This window comes from Nyctereutes procyonoides, unplaced genomic scaffold (assembly GCF_905146905.1).
Source record: "Nyctereutes procyonoides isolate TBG_1078 unplaced genomic scaffold, NYPRO_anot_genome, whole genome shotgun sequence".
Classification (NCBI taxonomy): Eukaryota; Metazoa; Chordata; class Mammalia; order Carnivora; family Canidae; genus Nyctereutes; species Nyctereutes procyonoides.
Window position 1 is genome coordinate 28,827,745 of NW_026575043.1, and position 13,394 is coordinate 28,841,138.

General features: G+C 41.3%; 1 protein-coding gene across 4 annotated transcripts in view; it reads left to right on the forward strand.

Annotated features, from left to right (window-relative positions):
* PRKG1 (protein kinase cGMP-dependent 1) overlaps positions 1 to 13,394 on the forward strand; it is a 1,197,536-nt gene that overhangs the window by 421,431 nt on the left and 762,711 nt on the right. For all 4 annotated transcript variants that reach the window (XM_055322712.1, XM_055322713.1, XM_055322711.1 and 1 more), the window contains exon 3: positions 12,762 to 12,875. In XM_055322712.1, the coding sequence (XP_055178687.1) occupies positions 12,762 to 12,875 (114 nt within the window). The remainder of the gene's footprint in view (positions 1 to 12,761; positions 12,876 to 13,394) is intronic.

Sequence of the window (13,394 nt, forward strand, 5' to 3'; positions counted from 1 at the left end):
AGTAGGGACCAAAGACTTCAAAGTCTGTTAGGAGAACATGAAAACTTAGAGGCCCAGGGCTAGTGAACATTAATATTATTTTCCCACTGAAGCAGCAGTGATACACAAGGCAGTGTGGTTTCTTCATCTTCAAGCATATTTTCTTATAATATTTCAGTCTACTTTTATATCCCGATTTTTCTGTAATACCAGCTAGTGGACAGAAGCATTAGTTTAACATCTGTTTTGTCATCTTCACAATGTAAAACACCATATTTTTTGCTTTCAATCTGTTGGTAATCACTACCCTGTCTGGAGGCAGAGCACACACCATTTACTTCTCTAGGGCGTGGGTGTGGTGGGAGACAGTTTATAAGAGAAAAAAAACTTGTCGCTTAAATGAAAACTGGTCTGTTCTTCATGTGAGTCCACAGATGAACTCAAAACAGGAAAAAACTGAAAAATAAATGTGGACCTCAATACCACTTGGAGGTGCTTGAATTCAAAATATAAATGATTTAGGACATTTTAGGATAGGGACAAATTCTTCACGGATCGTGCTAAGTCATTAGGAATAATATTTTTCTATGCGAATTAGTTTCTCAAATTTATTCATTACTGCTCAGAACTAGGTAGAAATTCACATCCTTTTAAATATTTCAAGCCTACTGGGTTTCTTTATAAAATTCCTCAACACAGTAGAAGGGTGATTAACATAGATGTATTAACAGTTTTTTTTAATATCCAAGATAAAATTTATAATTTTATAGTTTCCATTAAAACAGCGTATCTAGTTTTTTTTCCTTTTTTTAATTATCAAATTTGTGCTGATTAAGCCAACATTCCCCCTGTCCCTCCTATGACCAAAGATATATTAATAAAATAATTCTCTAAGGTGAGAGGCAGGCCAGATGGCCAGGGAAGCAATTACAGTTAGTTGGCAAACAATGAGATGGGATCCATGATTTTGGACTTGTCAGAAGTAATGCAACAAGCTTGTCTTGCTTTACAGTCTCTCATAAATCCACTTCATTTTATCTTCGATAAATTCTGGGTCATCGATGATGGTTATTAATACCATGGGAAGACTCTATTAGGAATCTAGAGGATTATTCATTTAGCCAGGGGTTCTTTCTCTCTCTCTCTCTCTCTCTCTCTTTTTTTTTTTTTTTTTTTTTTTTTTTTTGGTGCCAGGGACCCCTATGGAAGTCTGATTCATGGAGACCTCATTTCAACATATTTTTAAGGGCCTAAAGTTGTATATTTTAGATTTCCAAGGAAATCCATTATACCCCAAATCGATAAATTGTAAAAGTTCTGATTCGCTAATACATGTGTATTTTTTAACGCATTAAATAATAAGATCTGACACTGTGTCTAAGAACTATTATGAATTTGAAGCAATATTTAAAGATATCTACAGCTGTCGTACAATAACAAAAATGTGATTTCTGTTGGTAACAGCATCCTAAGTACCGTTAAACCATAATGCAGTTTGTTACTATGGAAAACATGAAGGTTTGATCTAAGTTCTCAGCCCCCTGAATTCCATTTGGTTAAGGACCTTTGAACTAGACCATGAAGTTTGAAACCCAGAATGACTTTGAGGGCTCTTCAAACTCAGGTTAATTTAGAGAAGATCCTGGGCGGTGGGAAGATTGGACACACCATGCTAGGCATTTGAGTTTGACCTTAGAGACACTAGTGTCAGTTTCTTAGGAGGGGGTATCATCAGAATAATAGTCAAGGTAGGTGATTTATTCTTTTTGCTCTGTAGTTTGGGGGCAGAGAATCTAGGGGAGGAGCCATGCCCATTGTGAACAGGTCTTACAGGAGAATTAAGGGACAGATTGGGAAGCTGACCCATGCTCACTCTAAGAGGTATTTATAGTCATCGACGGTGTGACATGCAGGTGACTGGCTGTCCTTACTTAGTCCCAGAGTGAAGTTGGGAAGCCATGTATGGTGATTTGGGAAGGAAAATGAGGTCATACATGATGACAAGTTCACTCCGCTCAAGGGAGTAAGAACAGTTTTTCTAGGAAGAGGGAGGAACCAAAGCATCTCTGATTCCTAAATATTCTTGTCCAGGATAATAAAACACTAACATGATTGGTCTTCAAATTGAGCAATTACTACGTGCCTGTGCAAAATCCTCAGGTTTTTAACAGCTTTATTGGGGTATGAGTCACAACCCATACAATTTACCCTCTAACATGAGCCTGAGTCCACCTTATTTTGTTGTGTGTGGTACGAGGATGGTGGTGGTGGTGGTAATAGTGGTGGTGGTCGTGGTGGTCGTGGTGGTCGTGGCGGTGGTGAAGGCTGTATCTTCCTTGCATGGGCAGTAGCTTTCAACCCAAATCCTCCCACGGCTAACCTGCCCCAGGCTATTTGGATGACAGCTTTTGAGAGAATACATTCAAATGCTCTTTTTCATGCTTTTATAGATGTTTAGAGTATTTTGCACCATAGATAGTTGTTACTTTTTTTTTTTTCCTCTGCTTCTTAAAAATGTGAAGGTAGGTAAGTGGTCACCATGTACTCTGGAGAATCCTGGGCCTTGCATAAAGGGGAAGAAATACGTGATGTTACAACAAGTGTAGATATTTTAAACTGTCAAATATACTCCTTGTGAGACATGTACTACTGGATAAAATAAAGTACAGCAGTACTTCCAGAAGTGGAGTTGGGAGGTGGACTCAATTGGTGTTTTTCTTACGGGCTGAGAAAAAATGCCTTCTTGGCAATTTTGGGCAATTGCCAAGACAGTGGTCTTTCTTGTGGACCAATTGCCTTTTTTGATAGGCATGGTTAAAATGAAATCCTAAGGCTTTCCTGCAAGCACGATCACGGTCATCCTGGTCCCCCTCACGAATAATTCAGTCTGGTCACCGGTGAGTATCCGCTGAGCCCCGCCATGTATGCAACCAGGCGTTAAGTGGTTGCCATCCATCAGCTGGGGGCTCCCCAATATTTGTGGAAAGTCCACACCAAGCTTTTGCGTATGTGTCACACATGAATCTATGAAGCAGGTCGCAAAGGTCCCCATCACAGCCACGCAGAAGCCGGGTGCCCAGTGATCACTGTGTCTAGAGCTGCATGAACCCGCAAGGCAACTTAGACATGATTTCAAAACCTTTCCTCCTCTGGCCTCCAGCAGTCATACAGAGCTAAACAAAGGTGTCAGAGAAGCTTGGAAAAGGACCTCCTCTCCCACTGAAGCCACATTCACTCATGTGTTGAGAGTGATACGTTCCTAGCTGCAAGTGAAATTGGATGAAACACTCTTTAAAAATCTGCAAATTCCCAAGTCTTCTATTTCTCACAATTGCTTGATTTAGATGATTCCCCCCGGACATCCGCTCCTCTGCTCCAGCACCGGCCTGGGCCCTTCCAAGCAGCACATCTTCCCCGCAAGCCCCTCTCCCAAACCCTGCACACGAGAAACCTGTGGAACAGACTAACTTGGGCAGAAGGGGAGGATATTACTTCTGGCAACAAGTAGCAGAATATTGCACAGTAGCCACTTGTTTTCCTGAAATCTGAAGCTTTCCTTACTGGCCCCTTACTTGGCAATGCCCAGCTTCCTGCCCATGTCCCGCCTTGGCTCCTGTATCCCTCTGCTCTTTCCAGATCCTAAATGTGATAAGCCGACCTCCTGGGAGCCTGCTTCAAGCCTTCCTTGAAAGTGCCTTTTTTTTTTTTTTTGTCTAAAGGAAATTTTAAGAACAACTCAGTCTATATCTTCCTCTTGCCACAAGCATAACCTAATTACCATAACCCTATAAAATACGATACTATTCTCATGAATCTGTAGTGAGGTCATCGAGACAGAGTTCTTAATCTCTTCAATATCCCCCAGCCCGTGGGTGCTCCCACCAGGGCCTGGTATTCTCAAGTGTATCTGGAAAAGACTGCCACTCCAGCATCCGTAGGATATTCTTGTATGTCTTGCTTCGAAATGTTCTGTGCTTCTATTTCAGATGACATCTGCCGGGGAAAATTATCCAGTAAATAGCTTTGTGGCTGCATTCAATCCACTGGCAGTGCAGTTTGCTTAAATATTGCAACCTGGTGTCAACCTTTTTTTTTTTTTTTTAGCTTGCAGTTTACATCTGGTGGAGGTTAAATAACAAATAGTGGAAATAAAGATTTTCCCTTTAACTGTAGGGTATGCATGTGCATGGGTTCTAGCAGGTGCTCTCCGTGTTGGGGCGCCCCTCCCGTCTGGGGCCGAATGCTGCTTTGTTGTGGGGCCGTGCATCCTAGGGTGGTTGGCGGTCCCTCTGGCTTCTGGCAACTGGGTGCCTGTAGGAAACCTGCCCTCGAGCTGTGGCCACCAGAATTGTTCCCAGAGGTTGCCAAAAATTTCCCTCAATTAAGGACCACGGTCTTACAGTGAGGTCTCCCAAGCTTAATTAATATATATATATATTCATTTATTTATTATATTATTTATTTTTAATATATTATTAAATATATATTATTTTAATATATTTTAAATATATATTATTTTAATATATTTTAAATATATATTATTTTAATATATTTTAAAAATATATATATATTTTAAAGATTTTATTTATTTATTCATGAGAGACACAGAGAGAGGCAGAGACATAGGCCAAGGGAGAAGCAGGCTCCCTGCAGGGAGCCGGATGCAGGACTCGATTCCAGGACCCTGGGGTCATGCCTTGAGCTGAAGGCAGATGCTCAACCACTGGAACACCCAAGCGTCCATCCCAAGCTTATATATTAAAGCAAAACAAAAACACATTGGATGCCCACAAGTCTAAGTCAGTTAACGGTGCTTTTGCCATGTCCCTATCTTGAAGGAACAATGGAACTGGCCATTTGCTGTTGAGGCTAATTGAAGGTGCTCATGAATTATAGAAATGAGAGAGCAAGCAGGCATTCTATACTGCTGGAATTATGCTTAATAAACTTGACTTAATTAAGACAGATTATCTGTTGCACTCTCGTATGCTCAGGGAACGGTCCCTCTGCTCTCCTCTCCTCCTGTGTGTGTCTGTCCTCTGCCCTAGCTGTTCGCATCACTAGAAATTGAGCTAGAGATTTCTTATCACTGTAAATTGAAATTAGTCCGCAGACAGTCATCCAGTGCTTTTTGTACACTTTAGAGTGCTAGGATTTTAAAACACAGTGTGTGCAAGCATTAGAGACGTGGGATGCCCGTGGAATCCTTCGAGAAGCCTCTTCATAGCCCGTAAGCGGTTGACCCATCTGCGATGGTTTCTGTGTGTTCTCTCTTCCTTAAATATCTCCCAGGACAGAAATGTGCAACGTATGTCGCTCCTTCCACATTCCCATTTTGATGATTCAGGTGATGCTCTAGACCCAAATTGCTTAAATTTCATTGTTTCCTCATATAGGCTTCTTTTGTCAATATGTGCATATGCCCTATGACCTCAGAGGTAGAAACAAATGAAATTCAGGCATCTGAATATGCAAGTCATGGTTCTCTCTCTCTCTCTCTCTGTGTGTGTGTGTGTGTGTGTGTCTTTCCTTCTCTCTCCATCTCCATAAGTCAGACAGTCAGATTTTTAGTTCTGGACACCTCATTTATGTTTTTGAGTCTCGTTGCCAAGAGTAACTATGATGATTTTATCTCCTATTCACACATATATCGATCTGTTGTAATTTAGTGTAATGAAAAATTGTGTCAAGGGTATTTATAGCAGTCGTGACCAGGAAGGGAATCAGATGTGCCTAATTGAAGCAGAAACAAAGGTCTTCACTCCTAGATCCCCAGCGAGCCTCTTAAACCTCAGACTCTCTTGCATTTCATTTAGGTTAACTGGTATGTTCATGCTCCCCAGAAAAATTCTTGCTCTGACCATGTCAGACAGAGAAAGGTGACTTCTTTGAATGATAAGCTTGGTCTCAACCAAAGTAGTTTAAGAACCTGATGGTTCTAGAAACTATTATAACACAAATTGTTTAGGGAAAAACCCAAACCAAAACAAACCTTCTCTCCACCCACCCCCCACCCCTCAAGAGAAAACTACTAAGCAAAACCTGCAACTGGAAGTGGGTGGCACAGACTTTGGGAGAAAGACATGAAAACAGGGCAGTTTCCCACAGGCTTTCGCTCACTGGCCAAAGAATGGTTTTCAGCCATCCAGATTAACACCTCATCTAAGGAGCAAGGGTTTAGATCCAGAGAGACCTTGACTATTTGGAGTTGAAAGCAATCTTGAAAGGAAAACTGATAAGGTGCTGACCTACTGTCATTCTTTAATTCAAGAGCAAACTCCGGTCTCCTAGGGAGGCTGTCTTTTTCCTTCTTGCTGGCTTTCAAAAGGCCCATCTCAAGGGAGTACAGGTTTGAAGGGGATGTCTCAGAATCTAGTCTGTCCCTGGCAGGTGGATGGGTTTACCCTGTAGCCATAGCAGCCTTAGCAATTTCTGCTTTCTTCCCCAGATTGAAACCCCTCACATCGAACATGACCCTGTCAGGCAGAGCAGACCTAAGAGTATCCCTAATCCATTAGGAACGCAGAAAAGTAAGGGCTAACGATCCTCATCCCAAGAGGGAACACATATTCTTCTTCTCTCTGTGAGATGATGGATGTTAACGGAGTTTACTGTGGTCATGATTTAGCATTAGATGTTACGAAAGGCCTTATGCTACCCACCTTGAATTAATACTGTGCTCTCTGCCAATTACATCTTTTTAAAACAACAACAACAAAAATATTTTATTTATTCATGAGAGACCCAGAGAGAGAGGCAGAGACACAGACAGAGAGAGAAGCAGGCTTGATGCAGGGAGCCCGATGTGGACTCGATCCCGGGATCCCGGGGTCATGACCTGAGCCAAAGGCAGACGCTCAACCACCAAGCCCCCCAAGTGTCCCTCTCTGCCAATTACATCTTGATAAAACTGAACGAAGGCAAAAGAACAGATCCATAAGCAAACCTTGTCTCCTGGAGGACACACACCTGTGCTGCTGGCAACACAGCTCAACCACCACATGCTGGACGTCCCTGTTGAATCTAGTAACTACAGGAACCCAGTTAAAGAGTTGATAATGTAGAATCTGTGATCTCAAACCTACAAAATCAGGAAGGTGTCGTCCAACAGCTTGGAGGAGGGAAGTGATGGGACCTTTGCTATAACACCTGTCTGCCTATAATGGCCAATCAAGTTGTCCTAAATGTTCCAACCAAGGTTATTGGAACTAAGCACAGAGTGCTCGTAATTAGGTTATTGCCAGCCATTCTATTTCAGCCCGCCAGTAATAAATCTCTAAGCTGATTTGCCTTATCATGAAAGTCCCTATGGCACAAAACCACAGGTTAGTGAGAAACCCATAAAGATAAACAAAGCCAGGCGATTCTGGGTCTCCCTGTGAACTCAGTTTCTTTTTATTTATGGGGCCTACTGATTCTTATGAAAGCCAGACAAAACTATGGATACGTTATAATGGATCTCTTAACTCTTAGCATCTCCCAAGGGGGCACTTAACTGTGATGCCAAAAAGCAGGAGGTGGGCTCATTTTTGCTCAAGGTGGCAAGTGTCAGGGCTTAGGACTCAGCCCATTCCATCCCAGACGGGCATTTGGTACCTGAAGTAGAATAAAAAATGCATTCAAGGGGGGCACCTGGGCGGCTCAGTTGGTGAAGCGTCTGCCTTAAGCTCAGGTCATGTTCTCAGGGTCCTGGGATGAAGCCCCATGGTGGGCTCCTTCCTCAGCGAGGGGTTTGCTTCTCCCTCCCCCTCCACCCCTCCCTCTGCTTCTGTGTACTCTCTTTCTCCTTCAAATAAATAAAATCTTAAAAAAAAACACATTGAAGGTAGTATAAAACCTTCAATTATTCATCCTAATTACAGGGATGATAATAGCTGAATGAAGCTATAACCCTGAAATCTTATCTTAGCCAACATCTCTCCTGTGAGCAACTAACACCTTAGCAAAATCCAAATAGAAATGATTTGAATGTTTTGTGTGTGTGTGGTGGAGATGGTGCATGGTAAAAATAATGCCAATATAATACCATATTTTTCTAAAGCAAAAATGAATAAAAAGAACAGAAGTGGATATATAGATGGACCACATTCTGGATTGTCATTAGTTTGCCCAAATAACAGTTCTAATAACCTCTAGTCATTGTCAAGTTCAGTTAGGGAAAATGATGGAAAAGTCACTTTGCTAGGACATTCTGAAAATGTCTTTTTGCTACTCTTGAAGAAAAAAAAAAGTCTTTGATTTGGAATCTACCATATTAGAAAATTAAAGTATTAAGCAGTCATGAATAAATGCTAATGAAACTCTGTGATTTCTTTAAGAGAAATAGAAATTACATTAATCAATGCTGACCTGTAGAAAACTCATCAAAATGCACTTCTGAAGTTAATAGCAAATTAAAATTATATAAAAAAAAAACCTCTCCAAGCTGGGTTCTTTCTAAGTTGGTATAAGCCTCTGGCAAAAGCATGCTCTATTTTGAGCCCAAATGGCTTTTTCCCGATTTGTTTTACCCATGTTATTCCCCTCACCACCAACCTGAGCACACGTAGGCCTACCTCCTTTCTGGGCAACTGAAGTTGATTTAAACCAAACCTCGAAGATAGCCAGAGAGTGGAGAAAAGGGTAGAGGAAAAATAGGACTAGGCGAGTGGCTTCAGGATGGCTCTGTTGTCCAACTAGGGGCCTTAATACGTTCAAGGACATCGATGAGTTGGGAAGAGGGAACTGGTGCATGCAGTAGGCTCGTGATGGTCTTACTCTTCGTGTTCGTAAGTTTACTACATGTTTTGTACTTGGAAATCATTTGTGAAGTATAATCACTTCTAGTTTTGTGAAGTATAATCACTTCTCAAGGTTGCTGTGTGGGGCAGCGAAGGAGCTTGACCATATTCACACTTCGCATCAGTAACTTGCATTACTGGGCTCTTGGAAATCAGAACACTTCCCCGCGTCTCTGAAAGAGCTCTCTAATTAATGCCATGTCTGTACCCAACTTGTTTTTTAGCACCCAGTTGATCCTGCCTCCCTGAATTACTTACTCCACCCACACGGCAGGTATGAGGAAGGAGGAAAAGTGATCGCGCTGCGATTCAGAGTAACATTTTTCAAACACTGTGCTTCTGTTTACCAGTTAGATAATTCTGTCCAACAAGTGTTTTCTGGACCAGTCTCATCTATCATAGGCACTCAGATTCTTACCTTCCTTGGCTATTGTGAATATACTGAATCTGTTGTACCTGACTTAACCTGGAAAAGGTGTTTTACCTCCAAATTTCTATTTCTCGAATACGATCTGTTCCAGTAAATCTCTTCTTAATTTTTTTTGCTACTTTAATTAATATGGACTATATCCCTCTGTTACCAACATTAATTATTCATATGTAGGAGTATTTATCATACATATGCTTATTTATTCCTATCTTTACATATATACACATGTATAATTATTCATACGGTTTAAAAAATGAGTTTGACATGAACAGATTAGGCAAATATGAAATAAGACCAGGGAAATGAGTTGGAACTGGAAATGTATTCGTGCACACATCTCCTGCCCCAAAGTCTTTTTTTAAAAAAATTTTTAAAGGTTTTTTTTTTTTTAAGATTTTATTTATTTATTCATGAGAGACACAGAGAGAGAGGCAGAGACATAGGCAGAGGGAGAAGCAGGCTCCATGCAGGGAGCCTGATGCAGGACTCAATCCTGGGTCTCCAGGATCATGCCCTGGGCTGAAGGCAGGTGCTCAACCACTAAGCCACCCAGGTGTCCCTGCCCCAAAGTCTTTTAGAGCTTTCTAGAGATTGTATCTCGAAGGAAATATGATCAATTATAAGACTAACTCTCAGGTGAAGTCTATCAGTGCTATAAGAGCATTGTTTTTCAGAGCATCAGGCCCAAGAACGGTGGTCATTGTGGTGTAGGGACAGTTACAACTTCCCAGAGTGGGGAATATCTGGATTTTATTAATTAGCTTTGATGTGACGGGTCCACAGATATCCTTCAAGAAGCCACTGAGCTAAAATAAGAATCCTATGTTTCTTATCTTTTGTTAGTTGAGAAGCCCTAATTGTCAAACTGTCCAGTAGGATTCTTTAAAAAAAAAAAAAAAAGATTTTATTTATTTATTTGAGAGAGAGAGAGAGAGAGAGAGAGAGAGAGAGAGAGAGAGAGAGACGAGCAGGGGAAGAGGAAAAGAGAGAATCAGACTCTGCTTCTGCTGAGCAGGGACTTTGATCCTGGGACCCCAAGATCATGACCTGAGCTGAAGGCAAATGCTCAACTGACTGAACCCCCCATATGCCCCAGCAAGATTCTTAGTACTGTTCTTGCTCCTATGGGTCCCTTTCCACCAAAGACTTCTAGCTAGGGACCCAAAGGGACCGGGAGGCAGACTTGTACAAAATCAGTTATGTATGGAAGCTCTTTGGGCATTAATCATTTTGCTCTCACTTCTTTTAATATAATTGAAGCTAGAGCTTTAAGTCAAGACTGGAAAGTGGTTATGTTGCCATTCGTGGGAGTCTCCACCATAAGATGAGACTTGCTGAAGCAATGCCACGTCCAGTGTTGGCTGCGTGTGGCCAGGTGAGGGAGAGGACAGAGAGAGTGCATTCTGTGACTTCCTGAATTTCCATTTTCTTCTTTGGGTTTAATATTGATTTGAGCCCCAAAGCTCTCAAACATGCACACCCTCTCCCCTCCCCCATAGAGAATCTGAAACAAATACTTTTTTTCCATTAAAAAAAAGAAAAACTACAAATCTACCAACTTACATAGACTTGATTGGTTTCTGTAACAGACAATAGAAGAATGTGTTTCAGTATGATCTAGTAAGTTCTCCCACCTTTTAGATAAGAGATAAATGAAAGTAACACCCGTAATTAGAGCTAGTATTTACTGATCATTTGCTATATGCTGGACATTGTGCTCAGCATTGCCCCTGCTTTAATTGTTTCATTTTATCAACCACCCGATGATATAGTGCTTTCCTTTTACCAACTTTATTAATGAAGAAACCAAGGCATGGAGAAATTAGTGACTCCCCCCCCCCCCAAGATCACGGGGCTCGTAAGAAACAGATAAGAGAACCAAGATTTAACTCCTGGTCTGACTTTTAATGACACATAAATCTCCTAACCCCATTAGCTCCCAAGCCTATTTCTCATTCTTAAGCAGCAGATGAAATTCGTAAGGGGACAGGCTCACCATTGAAAGGGAAATGGCTACATGCCACATGGACGAGGGACATCTGAGGTTTAGGAAAATATAGATTTACTTGGCTGGTATCCCAAGAAAAAGTCTTCTTTTCTGCCGTTGAGAAGGAAGTCATGACCAAGCTAGACTAAATTTTGAGTGACCAGACCCACCTTAGAAAATACATCAAAACTTTCAGAATTGTTGGATCTGTTCATTCCTGGGTAACTTCATCACACACGGAGGAGGTGCACACACACAGTTCAAGAGTAGTGAATAGATCTTGTGTGAAATTTTATCCTAATTACTGTGAAATTCTCTCTCCCCTGTTACCATTTACATGAAATGGTGTTCAGGGTAGAAAGAACAATGTTCTCTGAAAGGCTGATGTCTCATGACTGGTAGGTACGTGGATTACACTTTCCCAAAAAGTTCTTTGACACTGAAGGTTTTATCTCAATAGGTATTTGAAGAACTCAACACATGGACCCCATGATTTTACAAATGTTATTGCTTATTGATACTGGGGGTTGATTTCTTTATTTTTTTAAAGTGGGAGTGTGTTTAAAGCCCAAACTCTAAAAAGTTAAGTATTATAGGAAACACGTAGATACAGGAACAATCATAAAGTCGATGACTGTAGGTCTGAAGTTTGGAGAAAACTTGGTAGCGTTAGCTCATCTCATTCTTTCACTAGCTCATGCCAAGCGGAAGGCTCTTCTGTAGACTCTGGATAAGAAACTTGGAAGAATAATAAAGTGTGGGGGAGTGTTAATCTGGAGTGGATTGTGTTGCCCATTTTATATTCAATCCCCCACCCCACTCTGTTGTGTGAGGTGATAGTATAAAGCTGCACCTTTTTTTGAAAACCTACTACTTTCGTTTCCCTCACGGATCGCATCTGCCTTCCTTGCAGGCACCAATGTCCAGCCACAGTCCTTGTGTCCTTGGCTCCTTCCTTCCTTAGCATTTCATTTCCCAAGTCCTTTGTGGAACATAAATGGTCCTAATACCTCTTTTTCCACCCCCATAACCCTCCTAGTTTGTTTTTCCTTACAGTCAGTGTTGCTGGGCTAGGAAGCATATAAAACAGTTTTGGCCAAGTCAGATAAGATGCTTAAAAATAAAAGATACGATGAGCTGCAATTAAACAGTGCCCAAGGGTCAAAGCAATCTCCCTTCCCGTAATAGCTGTGCTTTAGTCAAATGAGAACCCCCACATGTGAAGTGTGCCGTAGAAGATAGCACGCGCTTACTCAGGTTTTCGCTCAGATTCAGAAAATGACATGAAAATCGGAATGGCCATACTTTTCTAATATTGTATTTGGAAAAACACGCGTTTACCTTTTACCTTGTTGCCTTTTTCTGGGGCTTGCTTTCAGTCTTACATCAGATTAGTTTAAAGAAGGGTGGGATTTCTTAATGCGATTTATTGCATATCTTGCATTGCATCTGGGTGAAGGCTTGGTGTCCACTGGTAATTCCTTTGCAGTTTTAAAGATGAGCCTCGTACTCCTCGTTGCATATTGAAAATGCAACAAATGGAGCCGTGCAAGAGGATTAAAATTATGTTGTCTCTTCCTTTCAGATGGTAAGGTTGAAGTCACGAAAGAAGGTGTGAAGCTGTGTACCATGGGGCCAGGAAAAGTGTTCGGGGAGTTGGCGATTCTTTACAACTGTACCCGGACGGCGACCGTCAAGAGTAAGACTGTTTGCTTTTTTTGCAAATACTTTCAATATCTTTTTCCCTAGACCTTTGCGATAATGATTAACGTGCCTCTTGATTTAGTCTTTGTAATTTCGCGAATCTGTATTTCAAGGCTCACCTTGCCATACGAATCGATCTGTGTGTTTGCCCTCCCAAGGGAGGATCAACAATCTGTTCCGCGTAACTTGTATCTTATCACTGACTTATGGAAGGTACTCTTTTCACCTGGATTTCTTACTGAGGAAGCCTTAACAGAATGTCACAACTCTTGAAATCAAACAGAAGTAAGACCTTTCCTCTCTCTGCTTTTAAAGCTTCACACTAATACTTAAGGAATTTTTACGTATCTGCCTATTTTGGGTTACATTCCCCCATAAATTCCACTTGTTCATTCAGTGGTTTAGAAAAAAATTTAAAGGAGAAATGTCCTTCATCTCGTTCAAACACCAGCAAGCGAGACCTATCCTGAATTCTAAAGTCGTGTCTGAGTCTATATTCTTGTCTTCAGCTGCT